This window comes from Carex rostrata, chromosome 1 (assembly GCF_964058835.1).
Source record: "Carex rostrata chromosome 1, lpCarRost1.2, whole genome shotgun sequence".
NCBI lineage: Eukaryota > Viridiplantae > Streptophyta > Magnoliopsida > Poales > Cyperaceae > Carex > Carex rostrata.
The window spans coordinates 1004278-1025499 of NC_135918.1; the positions used below are offsets into that span (position 1 = coordinate 1004278).

Sequence of the window (21222 nt, forward strand, 5' to 3'; positions counted from 1 at the left end):
ATCCCTAATTCAATATTTTGTTCTGTTAATGAAATAGCTACTAACAGTACTCCAGATTAGAGAGAGCACTTCGTGTGATGTGCTTATACATGAAACAGTACTCCAGATTATGTTATTTTTGAATTAGTGCTAACTCAAGCACATCCAAACGTACTAAAATCAACCTAAGTATCGGCCTAATTGCACAAGAAAATCGCCATACAAGTTGAACCATTTATTGACAGTAGAAATCGAATGAAAAATGATTCAGCATTTCAGCTGCTCCTTTTTGAAAACGACTGTAAGTTTGTTACTGGGCCGTGTCACCACGAGGGCTTCGGTCCACAATTCATCTTGTGCCAACAAACTTAAATTTCGGACCTCTTTTAACTCTGTGGGTCCCACTATGCAGCAAATCGCTATACTATGAAGTTCTCGTACCTGAGGCATAGTGAATCTCAATTTAGTGAAGAAGGTGTGTAACGTGTGTTCCTTACCTTGAACCCGCTTTCTAGCAAACAATTTATTTCTTCTCCTTCCTCATCTACAGCCGCTGCCTTCTCTGGTGCTCCTTCGGCAAAACATACGCATACGCACGCGCACTCACACACACAGAAGCGCATGTGCACAGAAAGAGGCGACAATGAGTAGCAGATCTCTTCTCTCCCGATTCCTATTTCTCTCCAGCGCCGCCTCTCCAAGAGCGTACAATGCCTTGTGTTCCCCAATTCCGCTAATTGTGTGTCCTTCTTCCCTTCCTACAAACGATTGATTCTTTTGTTCTGTTCCTTTCTGTAATTGCAGTAGCCGGAGCTTGAATTCGAGGAGAATTGGCTTGGCACTTCGCTCGTATGCTCCTCTTCGGTGCAAGTGTACGGCTTCAGTATCAGAGTCTGAGGTTTCAGATGGCACATCAACGCCCAAAACAAAGTAAGGGATTCAGTACTTTGACTTGCTCACGGTGTGTTTGACAAATTGTCTGAAACAATTGAAGTCACATTGTGCACGATAATCTTTTTTTGTGATTGTCAATGCACAGGAAAAGGGTTGTCTCTGGAGTTCAGCCTACTGGATCAGTGCACCTAGGAAATTACCTAGGCGCTATTAAAAATTGGATTTCACTTCAGGTTTTTGTCTTTCATTTTTCTCCCCTCAAAATAACAATTGCCTCTCTCTATTTTTATAACATGGGGATAATTCTCTCATGGTCTGTGTTTTACTTTTGCTGGGTTCTCATTTGTTTTAGGATTCGTACGAGACACTCTTCTTTATTGTAGACTTACATGCGGTAAGTTTCATTCTTATCTTGATGAATTACAATTTTCTATTAGCTATAAAATTTCACATGAAATGTTTGGACTCTAAAGTTCAAAATTTGTTGCATTCTCCACATAAAGATCACACTTCCCTATGATGCACCGGATCTGGCTAAATCAACCAGAAGCACAGCTGCATTGTACCTCGCATGTGGTGTTGACACTTCAAAGGTAATCTATCTACCTATCTATCAATCTATATATGCTGTTCTTTGTATAAAAGAAGAGATAAATATTTTGCATGCTTGTGAACTCTTAGGCCTCTGTTTTTGTGCAATCACATGTGCGGGCCCATGTAGAGCTGATGTGGCTGTTGAGCTCTGCAACACCTCTTGGTTGGCTGAACAGGATGATCCAGTTCAAGGAAAAATCACGCAAGGCGGTGCGTTGCCTCTGTATGACTTCTCTTTTTTTTTTGTTCCTTTTATCTTATCAACTCTTTTTATCTTTTCCTAATGTCCAATTAAAATAACACATGCTTCCTGAAATTAAAAATACGATGAGGCATTTAAAGTGGCTTTTTAGCATATGACATAAATAAATGTTTCAAAAAAAGATTTTTTGATGTTTCTCATATTTTATGCTTTCTGTAACATTTTCAGTCAGATTTTTGTTTTCTTATTGCTGTAACTTACTTGAACTGTTTGTTTTTATATTGATGTTGCACAAAATAACCATAATTAAACAACCTATGGCTTGACTATTATCGCATTTCAAAAGAAGGCCATGGCAGTAGTACCTCCAAAGTCTTTTTAGCCTTTGGGATTATATAGATTATTGCAAGAACAAATTTTATCGGGAAAAGTCTCGAATTTGTATTTGTTGCCCTGAAACCCTTTAATAACTTTAGTATTGTGCCTAAGTTGGTTAAAAAGAATGAAATCCAGTATTTTTATATTAAAGATACGTAATTTCTACTGAATCCTGAAACCTGTCTATATACGTCATTAGTGATATATGTCAAGGGCCAGGATCATACTGTTTTATTTAAATATCCTGATTAGAGATGGTAAGTTTCAACTGATTCTATCATCAATTTTTTATTTTCTTGTAACAATCAGGGTGATGAAAATGTGGGAGTGGCACTTCTCACATATCCTGTACTCATGGCTTCTGATATTCTTCTGTATCAGGTATACATTTTGCATCTTCATCTTTTTTAAGATATGCTTTTGGATAATTTTAGTATGAAGACTTACATCTTGTATACAGATGGTTGGAGATAGTGCTCTAGCATCTCATATAGTTATTCGAACATTTTCATGCTTAACACCACGGAATATATAATACGAAATATAGTTTAAGATATAAATATTTATTAGTATTACAAAGATAAATACAGAAGTTTTAATTTCATGAAATGTATAATTTTTTATGTAGATAACTGTTAACATGGATTATGGACAAAAAATAAATTGGAGCCAGAAAGAATATAGGAGTCAAAACAAAAACGTATTGCTTAAATTGATCTTCCATGTACTAAAAAGATTTGCCCCTGGTCTACAGGCCCATCGCTATAGTTTGAATGTGCAATAGATGAACCACAAAGGAAAAAATAAAAATGAAAAAGGATGGAACCCAAAGCATTTAAACCATCATCTCTCACATTGACTGGGAGAAAAGCTATATTCGGACTGCATTCTATATAAGAGAGTGTGGTTGATGATATGCTTATCAAAACATATCAGTCAACCATTTTGTAAAAAACGTATTTGAAAATTAAAGTGTGCCAGATGGCACATCATATACACATCATACAGATATCGTATCTGTATCTGTATTGAATACGTATCTGATACGTGTCCTGTAGGTTACCAGGCGTGTCTGGATAGGATAGCATGAAAGTCACTCTTGATTTTAAATTGTATGGTCAGACAAAAAGTGGTTTTCGGTGGTATTGAACTGGTGACTGCCAGATGCAACAGCCGATATGATATAGAGATGCATAATTCTTGGTGGCAACTATTAATCTTTTTTTATTTACAATGCATGCCAATGTCAGTCTGATTTGGTACCAGTTGGAGAGGATCAGAAGCAACACTTGGAATTGACCCGTGAATTAGCTGAACGAATTAACTACTTATATGGGGGGCGGAAGTGGAAGAAATTGGGAGGGTAAGAAGATTTTTCTTCTTTATCAAATCATATTTTGGTGTTCTTCATGTTGTTAACTGCTTCCATTATAAATTGCAGGAGAAAAGGTTCAATATTTAAGGTCTCTCTCTCTCTCTCTCTCTCTCTCTTTGTTATTAACTTTCACCAGTACTAGTACTGTCTTGGTGCTGTTTATAAGATTGTCTGGGTACTAGTATGTAGGTGGTAAGTAGTATCGATACAAGCCAGTTTGCAATATCTTCTTCTTTTCTTGTTTTTGTATCGGTCCCACCCAGTATCATTTTTGTCACATCTGCCTATATTTCATAATTTCATTAGGTTCCTGAAGCTCTTATACCTCCTACAGGTGCTCGAGTAATGTCCTTAACTGATGGTCTTTCCAAGGTACTTTTACACATATTTGTTAAGTATAAAATATGTCTAATATTTTTCAAGAACAGAAAGGAAATCACATTCACGGAGTGTATGATATTGCATGTAGCATGATCTCTTTAGCTGGTTATTGTATGAACCATTGTCTGACTTCTGTCATTTGGAATGTTGTACACTGACCAGAGATTTATATAATCTGAGTCACTTAATATGAGTTTGGTCCAGTTTAGGGTCAGAAGAATGAAAATAGATGCATTTTGTAAATTAAAATTTTATAATATATATTGATTATATGTTTCTGAGCATATTTACTGGAAAATGTTCGAATAGAATGTTTTAAGCATGTGCATATTCATCTAAAATTGATATAACTTGGTGAATACTTGTGTAATAAAACACATAATTTTTGTTTCTGTTATTTAAAGAAATCAATACATACTGCCTTGTCGGGTTTAAATGGATCCATTAAGATCTTACATACATTGAAGACCTCATTTTCTCTTAACTCTTTTCATAGATGTCGAAGTCGGCTCCTTCAGATCTGTCTCGTATCAACCTTCTTGATCCAAAAGATGTGAGAATCAGTATAATTTTGTTTTCTTGCTGAATAGGTATTTAACCTAGGTACTATCGTATAAAGTTTCAAACTCAATGAAAAGCTCTGAAAATTTTGACTCCATTGTGCACCTTTCTTTTGCTCTATCAGCACTGATTTATGGGGGTATTTTTAATAAATGTCCAGACCCACAAACAAATTACACTAACAATCTAGAGCCAAACTTATTTTTACAGATGTCTACTGCAAAAACATCTTCATCAAAGCTAAAAAAGTATACTCACTAAATGGTGCAACCAGTACTTGCCCCCTTTGGGGAGACATTTTTTCACTCGTGTATATATCTTTATAGCAGACATTTTGCAAACTTCACCTTTTGGTGGTTTTCAAGGACAAGAATATTGTTTTCGCCCTTTTTGGGCTATCTGTAAAAATAAGTTTGGTTGTAAGCTATAAATTTGTTTGTGGGTCAGGCCATTTATATAGAAGTTCTTTTTTATGATGTATCGTGAGAATTACTTCACCGGTTGTTCATTGTTATTTGTCATCTCTTTAGTATGCTTGCATTTGTTGGTTATCATATTTTACTAATGCTTTTATTAAAACTCATCAGGTGATTGCTAATAAGATCAAACGGTGCAAAACTGATTCATTCCCTGGGTTAGTTACAACATAACCCTCTTTTAATTTTTTGTTATTGTCTCTATAAATGTTAATGAGGTCTGATTTCTTACAGAGGCTAAGTTTAAGCACAAGATGTGCCCCATAGAAGCCCCAAAAATTTTTAATATTGAATCTCAGATAACATTGCCAACCATCTGCCCCTAATCAATTAGCTAGACATATCGGCAACTCAATTGGAAATTATTCTTTGTTTTCATGGACTCAACAAACAAATGAAAGACTTGTAGGAACGTTATCGTCTGCATTTTTGCATGTCATCAACCCATTTTTCGTTCTTTTATGAATCATGTATTTGGAGTTCATTTATTATTGCTGATTAATTTTTTGTTTTGTTTATATTTGTGGCCTTTGAACAATTTACAGGCTAGAGTTTGACAACCCGGAAAGGCCTGAATGTAGCAACCTTCTCTCGATCTATCAACTTGTTACTGGGAAAACAAAGGAGGTAACTTACCTTCTCATCCCAACAGAACTCAGCAGTGGCTTTATATAATCTGCCCTGCTTAAATGTAATTGATTGTTAAGGCTCACATCTCTTGTCCCTCTTATTGTTATTGTTGTATTTGATTGTGTCAGGAAGTTGCACTGGAGTGTCAAAATATGAATTGGGGATCATTCAAACTGATTCTTACAGATGCCTTGGTTGACCATTTGCAGCCAATTCAGGTAATGCTACAATCACCCTCCTGCTCTCTAACAAGTATTTCAGGCATCCGCTTGTATCTTTTTGCATGGCCATAGTACCTCTGAAATTCTCATGGGTAAATTGTTGATCTTTGCATAGGTACGATATCAGGAGATAACATCCGACCCTGGATATTTGGATAGTGTTCTTTCAGAAGGTGCGAAAAAGGCATCTGAAATAGCTGATACTACTCTCAATAATATGTACCAGGCAATGGGTTTCTTGCAGCGGCAAAAAACATGATCACCTGAGAATTTGCCTTGCACCCAGAGACAAATTGAAGCCACAATATTTATGTAATTCAAGAGATTTTTTTTTTTTTGGATTCTTTGGGTCTATTTTCCCTCTCATTTTTGGAGCAAATTGAATTGTATTTTATTATTTTCTTGAAAGGTTAGATAATATTGACAATAAACTCATTTGAAAGTCAATGAAATGTAAATCAAAATCAGAATTAAATTGTAGTTCCATTGACTAATAATCAAGAAAATTTGAAAAATTAATAGTTCCATTTTATGGGTACAAGTCGTAAACACTTCCATTGCTTCGGTTTCGTGATGTTCATTTTTTTTTTAATTATAATGACACATTTAGTTGGTAGTGAGTGCTCTGTAGTCGGGATAGTGAACTTTTTTTTTTTTGTAACGTAGTATTTTCACTTTAGGAATTAAAGTTTTCAACAAATTATTATATAAGAAAAGAAGAACACTTCATAAATAATTTAAAACAAATGTGTAAAAATTGAGACTAAAATTACTCTTATATTGACTAGTAATAAATATAATCAATAAGAATTGTAATTTTTTTTTTTTAAATTCAGAGAAAAAATATTTTAGTAATGTTAAATCATACTTAAAACACAAAACAAGAACAATAAAAAGGAAGCACTAATACAAAATGCAAAAAATTGAAGGATTTGAAAACAAAAACGATAAACAAAAGGTCTACAAGAAGCTAGAGAACTTTTGAGTATATTTCATTATTTTTTGGTACCAAAACAATTTTGCTATACGATATAATGCAAAATTTTAAACGACTCAATAATATAAATAAAAAAAAATTAAAGTTTGCTAAAATAACTCAATAAATATTTTTAATAAAGTTTAGAAAATATAGTAAGCAATTAAAATTATTTTGAGCCATATAGTTCAAAATAAAAACGTTTTAGAACATTGGTGCAATAAAATCGTTTAATTGCTATACCATTTTCTTTGTACATATGTAAAAATGATTATAACATTTTAATTTTGTTTTAATTATTATTGAAAGTTTTCAGAAAATACATTGATATGGATAATTTCTGAACGTTAATTTTTTTAAATTGTTGACTTATATAAGATTTAAACCAAGACGTAATTTTTTTATATGTGCATGTAGAGAAAAAAATATATATATATAATATTTAGGGAAAATTAGTTATTTGCCACTCCAAAACCTTCAAATTTGAAAAATATCACTCCGAAATTAAAAATCATTCTAATGCCACTCTAAACTTAGTTATTTTTTTAATTTTGCCACTCCAAATAATTAATGACTAAAATATCCTCCTATGAGCTTGTCCTCTCCATTCGACTTCCATGGGCGATCGCCACCGTCTCCTTCACTGTCCTCCCTCTCCCGCTTGCCGCTCCATTCACCGATTGCATGACTTGTCACTATTAGTGATAACAAAAGCACAGGAACTAACAAAGAGAATCTATTTATGAGCCGTAAATATACTATGTTTAGAGTGGCATTAGGATGGAGAGATGGAGAGGAAGAGCCCATAGGAGGGTATTTTAGTCATTAATTATTTGGAGTGAAAAAATTAAAAATTAACTATGTTTAGAGTGGCATTAGAATGATTTCTAATTTCGGGGTGGCATTTTTCAAATTTAAAGGTTTTGGAGTGGCAAATAACCAAATTTTCCCTAATATTTAACTATTTTATTTTGGATTATGAGTTGTATATTTTTTTATTAAAAAAATTAAATAGAATAAGTCCGGTAGGCACAAAAAAAATGAAGGTATTTGAACTCTCATTCAAAATTGAAAAAAGAAGAAGAAAACTTCACACATATTTACAACAATATCCATAAAATATACTTAAATTCATAGGGATTAAAATGATGAAAGTAATAAAAAATTATAAACAAACTAACAAAGTTATGTGGAAACCATCTGGGTATTAAAAAAATTCTTTTTAAATAAAAGTTGAAGATCAAATCATTCAACTATTTAATATTTACAAATAAAAAATCATCTGAATATTAAACCTGTGACCTCTTATATAAAAAAATATTAGTTTTGTCATTAGATTAAGAGTCAGTTCTAAAAAAATTGCCAACAGTTTTTGTAGGAGGTTAATTTGATAAGCACCGGTAACAGCAACTTGTGCACGTGTCGAATGTGGTTGGTGCATTCGCGAAATTGGAGTGGCTTGCAATTGTACTACGCGCGCTATGGAATTGACATATGCTGCAAAGGGGGTACCATCCGATAGTAGATATTCGACTGAGTTATTGGTGATTTATAGGAAGAAGTTATTTGATGCCTTGCCAACCTTGTTGGATTAATGGTCTAAATATGTTTCTATTAGATTTTGCAATGGCCTTTTTATGTCCGATTAAATTTTATTATGTCACGACAAAAACCGAGCTTTTAGGCATAGGCGCGAGGAATCGATCTTGTCATTTGTGCGATGCCTTCGTATATATCGAAAACTATCCCAACATATCCATGAAAAGAAAAAAACTTGTACAAACATGCATTAATAGCAAAGGTTTATCATACAACGATAAGAACTAATATTACATAAATTCCCAGTGAATATGAGTATAAACATTAACTGTAAATAATACTCAAAACGGATCTTATTAGAAAGAAATGTCGAGAAGCAATTTTATTAGTATAAATTTATAAATCGGCCTATATTTTATTAAATATAGAAATTTGGATATAGTGTAAGATGTGTAGCAATCTCTGGAGCAAGTTTAGTGTGCTAATTGTACGCATAACGCAACATTTGAATTTGGGAAGATAAAGCCGCATGACTTTATTCGTCTTTAGTTATGTGGACATATTTCTAATCTCTTCGTGGTCGAATTTGTGCCAAAATAATAAAGAGCCTTTGTTGAGAGAGACAAGTAATAGGTAAAATTAAATCAAAATACTAATAAATCCCGTGCTATCTGCAGTCCTTTTAAGTGTTTATTTTTTGCTGTATTTCTCAAGCAGAGTTGTTTCGAGACCAGGTCTCCAATCTACTTCCAACGTAAGTTGGTTCGAGAACAGGTCTCCAATCAACTTCCAACATAAGCTGTGCTATTTGTCTGGATGACATTGCTTTAACAATTTAACAATAGGAAAACATTCCAACACATAATATCATATTTGGCATACCACAAGTCCTGACATAAACAATCCTGGGATTTGACACAGATTCATATAGATAACAGCTTCACCTTCAGTTTAACTCCAAACATCAACCATCTTTTCTGTTTGGTCTTTGAATTAAATAATCAAACTTTCCTAACAAGAAGGAAAAGCCTCTGATCAAGTTCAAAATTTGATGCATTGGAGGGATCCCCTTTGAGCATCATTAATAGTCCACCAAACGATGCGTATATCTCCCTATGTGATATTTCAACAAAACTCCAATAAGAGAGATAATTTTAAGAAAAAATTGAAAAGTAAATCCTGCTTCTGTATTAGTTAATCAAAAGCATTACCAGCTACCAGGTCAGTAACAAATGCCTCTTTCAATTCAATCCTTATGTTTCTTCTAAAAAAGGTTTATTTATCTTGTCCAGTCAAATGAATTATGATAATGCCCTTGTAATTGTTCAAAATTTAAATTTGTACAAGAATGAAGATTAACGATCCTCTTAATTGATACCACATGCCAAAATGACTGACACAGCTACTCATAGAAATGGTAATGGTGGACGATCATGTCTAAGTAACAAGTGTGACAAAGGTATAAATAACATTTATATAAACTACAGCTTGAAGTTCAAGTAAAAGGAGCCTCATAAATTAAAACAATTTTGCAAAAAGGAGTTAGATTTGGAAAAACTTCATTTAGTTGAAACAAATAACTTAGTGACGCCCCCAAAAATGTGATGCAGTTCACTGCCTCATAAAAAAACTGGTTAGCTACTTTTGGTACTAATTTAATTTGAAATGATCCACAAATTTCCCATGACAGGAGCCTAATTACATCAGCATGTGAGAAGTAAACATAAATTAGGCTAACCAGTTTTTTTTTATTAGTTTATTACCCATTAGCTATCTTTTATTAGTTATTTACTTTTTGTGTCTGTGGGGTTTTTATTTTATTTTTTTGACTGTGTGTGTTCGACGGGGGGGGGGGGGGGGGGGGGGGGGGCGGGGGGGAATACATACACTTTGGCAGTTTGTCCACTTGAGCTGTCTTCAGAGATTTTGTACAGCTTGCCATGCATCACATATTCAAACTTGTCGGCCAGTGACTTTCTGTTCGTCTGAAAAATTAATAAGTTGAACAAATAAAAGATTAGTACAAGTGCAATGCAGCACCAGCAAAGCCATTACATTTTGACACCCAAGGCCATAATTTAACACAACTTCTAGAAAACTTAAACTGGTAAATAAATTTGCTTGCTACCAAAAATGCCCGATACAGTAAGTTCCAAACTGGTTTTGTAACAAACACTGGGATTACAATGTTATTCTTTACTTAAAAAAAGGACTGTAATTCTCTCAGAAATATAAAAAGTACAGGTGGATATTGCACTAAGTAGAGCTGAGAGATCTCTACCATACCGGGAGATAAAAACCAGTATCTGGTGTACCATCCAAGTTAAGAGTAGGTGCCAGAACCATAGTGAATTTTTCGCCAACGCGCATAGGGTATATCTCTGTGTTAATGTCTAGCTGCATATACATGTCAAACTGTTCACTCCTAGCCTCAATCCGAGAAACTACACAAAATAAAGATATTCTGAAAACAAAGAATAACCACAGGTAGTAAAATATGATAAACAGTGATTTAATTTTGTTTTAACCTTTGTCGAACTTCTTGCCATCCGGATTAATCCTTTGCAAAATGAATATATCCTCAAAAAGAAGCTGCACCATGTTCTGTTGAATATTTTATATATTAGTAGGTGATTTGAGTTTCAGTGGCACAGAAAAACATACACCGAGGTAACTGGTACAAGCAATGCTAAAAGATTGCCTTTAGATGGGCTTTACAATGAACTTAATACGAAGGACATAACCATTTAATGAGACCACATAAACTATTCAGCTAGTAGAACCCAAAATATACACAATCCAAATAAAAGCAGTATGTCTACACATATTCATACAGAACTGGCAAAAAGACACATTATGGATAATGAATCAGTTAGCAAAATTACATAAACCATAAATGATCAAGTTTTTTAAAATCTCCAAAACCTTAAAACATACATGATGAGAAATCTGAAATAGACTAACAACAGGGTTTATTATTTGAAGTTTCCTACAGAGCAAAGGTCTGTAATTGCTATTGACAGAAAATGAGGGGATTTATCCCAATTTTGGCACAATTCTTGCAGGCTAAAACAATTTGCCCAGCTTCAGGCATCATGAAGAACATTAGACCAATACAAAAAAGCAACAAAAAATATCTAATTTTACCAGCTAAGCTTGTTCTATAAAAGCTCAAGCTACTAACAACGTATAGAAACCAAATACCAATTATAAGATTTTCCAGAAAACATGGAACATAATTAAAAAGCCATCGCAGGGCCGTATCCAATTAGCAGGAAATAATTATAAACATGCAACTAAGTAATCCCATACAGTTGATTAGAGTTTCACCACTAAAATTAAAATAGAGGCCATTTCTGAAGATTATAATCGGAAAGAACGAGTACAAAGAGGAGAGGAGAACAAGCACCTTGTCGGACAGAAGAACGAAAGTGGAGAGGAACAGAAAACACGTTTTCACTCTCGAAGAACTGAAAGAAGAAGGGGACAAAAGGGTCTTTCGCCTCCTCCAATTCTCGTATTGGTGCGATTTTGAGGGGAAAAAAAGACGCCGACTGAAATCGTCTCTCTCACTTCCCGAAAAGAGAGCGGGTTTAGGGTTTTGATGCGGCCCGGCAGAAACTGGATTTCTGACTCGTTACATGTATGGCGACTCGCATTCGCTGTCTTAGAAGAGTTTAGGGTTTTTACGAGGAATTTCGATCACCCCAGTCCCCAGGTACCGACGGTGATTATTTTTCTAACGCGAATCTCAAAACGGATCTCTATATCTACAACAGGCACCAAATTTCTTTTGGTCCGGCTGTGATCGATAAGGATTGAGGAGGTCGTTCCATCAAAAATCAAACGGTCTGAATTACGTTGAGCGGTCAAATTTTGATCTTGCGATCCACAGGCAACTACGGCAAAATATTCGTAGTTAAATTTTGATTGACAAAATTTACACAATGTTCCAATAAAATTTAAACATTCGTCATTAAATTTTACAAATATCATTTTGAGGATCAAAATATTATTTATTTATCATTTTATCCTTCAAAATTTCAAATATATTATTTGATCTTAAAGTTTTTAATTTATACTTTATTGGTCCTCTGTCATCCATTGAAAAACAATAACATTTTCATCTATCATAGCGTCATTTTTAAGCATAGAAACTGCTGTACATGTAGTCATAAAAAAATACAAATAATGTGAAAACAAATATAATTATCTATGATATCAAAAATCAATTAAACTAATAGTAGCAATATTTTCTTTCATCATAAATTAATTTTAAAAAATTATCATAAATATTGTTGTGTTTTATTGACCTGTGATAATGCTCCTCTTCTCAAAAAAAAAAAAAATGTTCCTGCCATCTAGGTTCTTTTTTTTCGCTCAGATACCATAATAGTACGAAAAAGACTTTTGCTTTTATTAATCTGTATTATTTTAGATTGATTTAGATATGTACATATGTATAAAGTTATAAACTATAAATCAATTGTTAACACTCAGTTCTTAACCTAAGCTAAACTATAGTTATAAGCCTAGTTAGGCGTTAATAAAATGTGGATCAGGATGTAAAGCTGGCGAGCGCGGTTCCCTCTGGCTTGATTTCTCTCCAATACCGCATCACAACATACCCATTTCTTTTCTCAAAAATCTTGAAATTATGTATTCCCCCTCTAAAATTCATAATATATAACCTGTACTATTAAAACTCTTCTAAATTTCAAAAATTAACAAAATTATCCAATTAATTGTCTATTCTATTAAAACTCATTCTAAAATTATAAAATATCAATTTTATCCTTTACTAAATATATATATATAGAGAGAGAGAGATGAGCTACGGTGAGTTACGAAGTAAAACGCGTTTCTACTTCACGCCGTATTTTTATTTTGAAAGTCCAAACGACCGATCCGAACAGTTAGATGTTTAATCCATATTGAAATGTGCTTGGAGACCAAATTTTACATTTTTTGGAATTTTTTTACTATTTATTAAGCATTTTTTAAAATTGTTGTTTTGCTGTGAACAGTAAAATTTTCAAGACCATCAGATCAGCGACTTTCAAAATTGCTTAATAAATAGTAAAAAAATTCCAAAAAATGTAAAAATTTGGTCTCCAAGCACATTTCAATATGGATTAAACATCTAACGATTCGGATCGACGTTTTGAACTTTAAAATCGCAAAATATGAGCGTGAAGTAAAATAGTCGCTTTACTTCGCAACTCACCGTAGCCCATCTCTCTCTCTCTCTCTCTCTATATATATATATATATAGAGAGAGAGAGAGAGAGAGATAGGCTAATGTGCTTTCAGTAGCATATGGGCCGAAATACACACGGTCGAAATTTGAAATTTCAAAATTCAAAAAGTCGATCTGAACCGTTCATCTTGTTCTCCATATTAATATGTGTTTGGAGACCAAATTTTACATTTTTCTGAATTTGTTTTACTATTTATTAAGCCACTTTGAAAATTGCTAATCCAACGGTTTTACTGTTTTGTTAAGCCACCGTTGGATCAACAATTTTCAAAGTGGCTTAATAAATAGTAAAACAAATTCAGAAAAATGTAAAATTTGGTCTCCAAGCACATATTAATATGGAGAACAAGATGAACGGTTCAGATCGGCTTTTTGAATTTTGAAATTTCAAATTTCGACCGTGTATTTCGGCCCATATGCTACCGAAAGCACATTAGTCTATCTCATATATATATATATATATATATAGGACTTGGCTACGGTGCTATGGGTAGCTAAGAGGCCTCCCGTGCTACGGCTCAATATTCGACTTTTCAAAATCCTAACGGTCGATCCGAACCATTCATCTTATTCTCCATATTAATATGTGCTTGGAGACCAAATTTTACATTTTTTGAAAATTTTTTACTATTTTTTTAGATTTATTGAAAATTGCTGTATATATATATATATATATATATATATATATATATATAGAGTACGGCTAACGCGCTTCCTCTAGCATATGGGCTAAAATGCTTCCGGTGGAAATTTGAAATTTCAAAATCCAAAAAGTCGATCTGAACCGTTCATCTTCTTCTCCATATTAATATCTGCTTGGAGACCAAATTTTACATTTTTCTGAAATTTTTTACTATTTATTAAGCCATTTTGAAAATCGCTGATCCAACGGTAGCTTCTGATTTTTACTGTTTGGTAAGCCATCGTTGGATCAGCAATTTTCAAAGTGGCTTAATAAATAGTAAAAAATTTCAGAAAAATGTAAAATTTGGTCTCCAAGCAGATATTAATATGGAGAAGAAGATGAACGGTTCAGATCGACTTTTTGGATTTTGAAATTTCAAATTTCCACCGGAAGCATTTCGGCCCATATGCTAGAGGAAGCGCGTTAGCCGTACTCTATATATATATATATATATATATATAGAGTTAGGCTGGGGTGCTATGGATAGCATAGTGGCCTCTATGCTACGGCTCAATATTCGAGTTTTTAAAATCCAAACGGTCGATCCGAACCATTCATCTTATTCTCCATATTAATATCTGCTCGGAGACCAAATTTTACATTTTTCTGAATTTTTTTACTATTTATTAAGTATTTTACAAAATTGTTGATCCAACGGTGGCTGCACAAAACAGTAAAACCGTTGGATTAGCGATTTTCAAAGTGGCTTAATAAATAGTAAAAAAATTCAGAAAATTATAAAATTTGGTCTCCAAGCAGATATTAATATGGAGAATAAGATGAACGGTTCGGATCGACCGTTTGGATTTTGGAAACTCGAATATTGAGCCGTAGCATAGAGGCCACTATGCTATCCATAGCACCCCAGCCTAACTCTATATATATATATATATATGTAACCTGTTTAAGATAAATATTTGATCTTCTAGTTGGCCGGTTATGAAGGGTCTGATCGGAACCCATCGTTTCCTTTAAAAGTAGAAATGGAATTGACATTTTTTTCAAATCTGGCGATCAGAACGCACCTAGCGAGGAAAGTTCACTTCATTCAGCGCGATTTGGATAGAAAATTTGGCTCCAACGAAATCTCGTGAAAATTGGTCGGATTCGGCGAGAGTTCATTTGGAGCAAGTTTGGCGGGAGGTTGCGTTACTAAATTACCCTTCCACTGCTTAACACCGACCTCTCCTCTTCTCCTCTTCTGATGACCTGCCCTCCTCTCCCAATCAACCCAACGTCCTAAGCAACTCCAATCAGTTTAGAAGCAAAGGAAGAAGAAGAGGAAAGGAGCATTACTAAGCCTCTTCCTATCTGCCCCATCACCCAACTCCAATCATTTAATTCTTCCTTGTTTGATTGTAGTTCAATTTGGATTTAGCAATACAAGAGTTGGTTTCGGGTGGTTAAAATCTGTCGATTAGGTTCTAAAGCAAAATCAAGAACTCAATTGGATAAGTACCCTGATTCACCAGAAAATTTTCCAATTTAAAATTAGTACGGGTAGAGATATTTTTGCTTTTATATCAATACAAACTGGGTATGGTTGCAATTCTTGTTTTACTACGTGGATAGTATGAATGTAACTTAGCTGTAGTGCTAACTTTGTACTTTCTCTTAAAAGCTACACTATTCAATGCACATCTTCTATTGAATTTCCATTTCTCTTAGTACCAGATTCATATTGTACCAAAAATCAGACTTGTATAGCGTTTAATTGAACTCTTGAGTTATCTGGTACAGTATATCATATCTGTACCATATTCATACTGGTACTGCCCTTAACTATTGGTACAACTTCTCTGAAAAAAACAGAATGGTATAGAAACAATGACAAATTTGATGGGGGGGTTTCTGTAAAATTAGAAGTAGTTTGCTCCAGCCATGTTGTCAGCTTCAATGGGTTTCTCTGGTACTGCCGTAAAAAGCATACATAGAGCTGGTATTAGATTTGTTAATTTTGGTTGTTATTTTTTTTGTAACCATTGTAGACTTTTGACCTGTCAAATCGAAAATTGAGTAATCCGTACATCAAGTGAAGCAATATGTATTTACTGGTACCGGAGATGCAATTAGAAGTTGGGATAGGAATGGTTAGCGAATGTATTTACTGGTACTGAGTGAAGAAATTAGTTCTTAAGTGTCACTTTGTTTTTTTTTAATCTTTTTTAATTATATAGCTTAAGGGTACAAAAGTCATTTTTATTCAAATGAAATCATTTCTCTTTTATCATGTGTACATTACAATCAATAAATAGAAAAGAATTCAATTCTTTTCTATTTTTATTCCGATCAACAAAATTCAATTAGAAATCATCTCTATTGAACTCTATTGAATTGAAATCAATTGAACTCTAACACCCTCATGGTTCCGATCATACCCGAAGGCAAATTGTTATTTTCTTATCTGTGCTGCACACACAAACGTATGCCCAAAATCCTATTGTGTGTGCGTCACAAGTAGAGAAATAACTCATTTTTTCTCAGAGATTGACCGATTAACCGAACATTTATCTTACACATACTACATATTTTAATTTTTCAATATTTAAGGGTAAAATAAGTATTTTATATATTTAAAATGAGTATTAAAAAAATGTAATACATTGGGTAAATTCATGAGTTTTTGAAATTTGAAAGGGTAAAAATGATATTATGAACTTAAGAGCGAATAATACGTATTTCAAGATTTTTGAGGGGTATACATGAAATTCTAAAAAGAAACATTTGTAATGCTTGTTCACTCGAGCTTTTTTTTGCCCAGATAATATTATCTATTTTGGGAAAAATTTGAAACAAACCTCCAACTTTAATTAACAAAATTTTAATGTCAATTTTTCCATTTTTTCATCTAATTGTTAGTGAAGTTAATAAAAACTGACGGGAAATTTGATCGTCACCAGAAGTGAAATTCGGAATGGAAAGGGATCGCTACAAAAAAATCAGGAGGGGAAAAAAACATTACTATCAAAATTACTTCCGACGTCTACTTTAAAGAGATGAAAACTAACCATAACCAAAATATATTTTTTAGATGTTGGTGAAAAATAAGGCAAGGTAGAACTTCAATTAGACATTTAATTTACAAGTACCTTAATTAATTAACTGAGAACATCTCTAGTTGCTTCCGAGTAAATTAAATCAGAGCACAGCAGCATGTATAGGATATAGCACTTTGAATAAAGGTTAATACTACAATTTCATTTTATTTGTAATTTAAGCTAGTCATTGTATATGTGATATGTCCAATTCCAGAACATTACAAACAGTACTACAAAAAAATAAAAATAAGGATCTTCTAAGATGATTTAATAGATCCAAGAAAAAAAAATTGAAACAATTAATTAGGGAGAAACAAACAAACAACTGTAGGCTCGAAAATGTGCGAAAAAAATTTCAATGCAAAGTTGCTTTAAAAAAAAGAGCCATGAATAAATTAATCTCAGAGATGAATCAAGCAAATGAGAAAACAAAAGCATATAAAACTGGATTCATCTGACGTCTGTGAATACAACTGCACAAGCAGAACGCCACTACAAATGCAAATAAAAAACATCTTAATTAATATTACACCTCACTATATATATATAATTAAGCCAACACGGTTAAACCAACGTAAAGTGTTATAGTCAAGCTCCAAATGCTAAACACAGACTCTACTTGCGTTGCTTTGGAAGTGTAGAAATAATAGTATGGTGTTGGCGATCCTTTTTGCCCTGAACCCAGTGACGGTGGTGTCGTGTCCTGTGTTGGTGTCACCGGTGAAAATGAGTAGGGTTTCACCTGAGGCGGCGGCGGTGGAGGTGGCTTGCTAACCGGTGGGGACAGATCGTGTGGAGGAGTCAAAATTATTAACGGTGATTGCGGAGGGGGTGGAGGTGGTGGCGATACACAAACTGTCGGACATGTTCCGCATTCGCTGATGCACAACAGACTGGTCTCAGGTGATGCTGCGGTCGTAGAAACTTCATCAGCTCCAACATAGGAAATCGGGATAAACAAGATGATTAATGTTGCAAGAAGCCGTAAGCTACTCTCCATTGTTGGGTTTATTGAATTCTCTTTTTATTTTGTGTACTAGGAAGTAGGAACCTTGTAAATTGAGGTTGGTATGGGTTATAAGAGTATTGGGGGTTCTTTGTGTGTTAGGTTCCAAGCTTCTCATGGAAGATTTTTTTTTTTTTTTTTTTTTAAGCATAAAATTAAAGCTTAAAAGAGACTATGAGAATATTGATTCAATGGTGCAAAGGATTTTGCTGTAAAGTTTGAGATAAAGATGCTTCTTGGATGGAAAGTCTAGAAGATGCTTATGCTTTGTGTTAAACACACATGTAAAAGGGCATTTTAGAATGGTTCTTTGCTTCCAAATATTTTCTTACTCTATATACAGGCAGAAGTGGTGCCTTTTCATTTTTCAATCATTTGATTAATTAATGTGCTATTCTTGTGGTAAGAAGATTCGTTCCATCATATGATTACATTCAATATTTCTTTTGAGAATTCAGTGCACTAATTACTTTTTAAGGGAATGAAATGTTACAAGTATGGATGTATTTGTAATCTAAAATCACTGTAGAACCAAGAAAATCTTTGTTCACTGATAAAAAAAAGCAAATGCATATCTAATGTAATTTATAATTACGTCGATCAATATAGAGCAGAACAATACCGATGCTAATATTCTAACTGATTGGATAGTGGTCTTACCGTATCCGTTATAATTTTTCGGATACGGATACGGATATGGATCGGATATTAAATGTGTTACGGATACGGGTCGGATATTAAATGTTACGGATACGGATCGGATATCAGACAGATACGGATATTTTTCATAATTAGCTAGTTGGTTACAAAATATATATTATATTATTAAAATATTAGTCACTAATTATGTCATAGTGTTACATTGTTCATCAAAATATATATCTATATGCAATTTAATAAATCAATTTATATAAGAACATATAGTACATTGTTGTAGTTTAAAAATATAAACGGTCGGATACGGATAGTTAAATATCTTACCGTATTCTTATCCGTTATAATTTTTCAGATACAGATAGTCTCGGATACGGATACGGATACGGATTGGATAATTTAGATAATTTTCTGGATTTGGATCCCGACGAAATCGGATAATATCCGATCCGTTTACACCCCTAATGATTTGGCACGGACCCCTGGATCCCCTTTGTTGTGTTAGGCCGTGTAGTTTTGCACCATGGACCATGATATGCGTCAGAACTGACATGCATTGAACTTCAAAATTTTGAGAAGCATTTTTATCTTGTGAATTTATCTAACAAGACTATTATCTGAATGAGCATTGTTTTCAGCCACCAAAAATCATCGTCAACTTGCTTAATTATACCTAATTGCGGCTTTCTTTTGATATAATTTTTTCTTTCTTTTTGCATATCACTATTTTTTTTTCCATATGTATGTAATCTGACGGTCTGAATTTGTGTCAAGTTAGCTCACCAAGGTCCATCTTGTAACTACTACACCTAAACACGTCCGCCTTTCTTGGTAATTACCTCAAGTTCTTTGTAAAACAATGATTATGATTTCTCTAATTACAAATGAATATCACATCTTTTAGGAGTTCTGTACATGTAAAATTGTAATATCAAATTTTGGGTGGATCAAATGTGAAATTGCTTTCGAGCGATAGCTTCTGCCACTTACAGGGTAAGAACAACAGCAAACACTGAACACTTCATATTGTATTTTTGTAAAATGAGTGCTTGAGAAAACGAGACGGAGATGCAGCAGTAGTACCATGAGGCCTAGGTCAGAGAGTAAACTAGTGCATGCTCTGCTGTTCATTTGAGATGCCACTAGCACACCTCATATATGAGATTCTGACTTTTGAATCAGAGACTTGTTGAATTTCTCCATATTTTGCAAAAAGAAATGTTTAATTTGGATCGATCCTGTATATTTTTTTTTTGAAAGAGAAATGTGAAGATCGAGCCTTCAGATTCCATTAATCAGACACGTACCAGTGGCGTCATTCGGTATTAACTCTTATTAGAAGTAATCACTCAGTGCTATTATGAAAAATAAAAGAAAAACATCGATACTTCCTTTGCTTGATTGAGGATTCCTGCATTAGGGACGTCCTTAAGTTCTTAGTCTGTAAAATTTCAATCCGTAGGCTACAAAAGATCAACATGGCATTTGAATGAAAAACGGTACTTTACTACTTTCATATAAATTCAAGATTTCTGATTGCAGCTCTTCACCGACTCAGAATGTGCTACTAAACCTCATCTTAGTTAGCTCTTTTGTGTTTTACACGGTGCCTAATGCAGCGATATACCGTCGTTGTTACATACCATTAAAGTAAACCACATCCGGCGCTTATCCTATTACCTCTTTTCTCCCCATTTTGCAATCTGCTTCACCTTGCTATGACAGCTTTTGCCTCCTCACACTACTATCAGAGTGTCATTGGACTGCTCTATTTGTCGGCCTCAGTTGTGGGCGCCATTGATTCCTTGTGTATATTAAACACTTCGTGCCCAAGGCATAAAACAGCAGCATAGGTACTTCAGATACGCTAGGCAATCAGCGCTACTTCAGAATTTATTCATCAGAACTAATCAAGCATTTTGTCTTATAACCTTTATTTAAAGGCGCATAAAATGTAAAACCTACTAATTAGTAATCAATGACCTCCTAAAAGTTGAGGAATGAGATGCTCCAAAAGGATTCCCACTATATATATTCTTCTCCACCATCATCGAGGAGAATGAATAAATATAACTTTTTCATACATTGCAAAACGCCGATTATTTTTTTAAAAATTATCAAATTTATTTTGAAATTACACCTTTACAAAGTTATAGCAATGAAAATTGATTAATAAGAAGGACAGACCTTCAAATTTTCGTCCCAACCTTTATCGGACACGAGCGAAAAAAATGTTCTCAGGAGACGACCTTCATAAAACATTCTAAAATTGCAATTAAGGACGTCCTAAAATTGCTAAAATTAAAAAAATGTTCTCTTACCAGACCCCATGATTTTGTCGAACGTCCTAAAATTAAGGACTATGATTTGATA

General features: G+C 33.7%; 2 protein-coding genes across 4 annotated transcripts; one reads left to right on the forward strand and one right to left on the reverse strand.

The window, feature by feature from the left end:
- Positions 1-485: 485 nt before the first annotated feature.
- On the forward strand, positions 486-6168 carry OVA4 (Nucleotidylyl transferase superfamily protein). Of its 2 annotated transcripts, XM_078298758.1 has the most exons (15): positions 487-684; positions 784-909; positions 1019-1106; positions 1226-1267; positions 1377-1466; positions 1555-1677; positions 2357-2428; positions 3298-3410; positions 3489-3510; positions 3729-3794; positions 4300-4356; positions 4952-4998; positions 5386-5467; positions 5599-5688; positions 5807-6168. In XM_078298758.1, exons 1-15 carry the CDS (start codon positions 623-625, stop codon positions 5948-5950), a joined length of 1224 nt encoding a protein of 407 aa, XP_078154884.1. In that variant the 5' UTR covers positions 487-622; the 3' UTR covers positions 5951-6168. The 2 variants fall into 2 exon arrangements, with proteins under 2 accessions (XP_078154890.1, XP_078154884.1); XM_078298764.1 differs by lacking the exons at positions 5386-5467; positions 5599-5688; positions 5807-6168 and adding an exon at positions 5075-5219 and having other exon boundaries at positions 486-684.
- A 2845-nt stretch (positions 6169-9013) lies between these two features.
- LOC144550973 (DNA-directed RNA polymerases II, IV and V subunit 8B-like) lies at positions 9014-11860 on the reverse strand. 2 transcript variants are annotated; one of them, XM_078298738.1, is made up of 5 exons: positions 11634-11860; positions 10735-10810; positions 10493-10650; positions 10094-10191; positions 9014-9319 (listed from the first exon to the last, which is right to left on the reverse strand). In XM_078298738.1, exons 2-5 carry the CDS (start codon positions 10805-10807, stop codon positions 9208-9210), a joined length of 441 nt encoding a protein of 146 aa, XP_078154864.1. In that variant the 5' UTR covers positions 10808-10810; positions 11634-11860; the 3' UTR covers positions 9014-9207. The 2 variants fall into 2 exon arrangements, with proteins under 2 accessions (XP_078154864.1, XP_078154872.1); XM_078298746.1 differs by having other exon boundaries at positions 11616-11810.
- Between the last annotated feature and the right edge of the window lie 9362 nt (positions 11861-21222).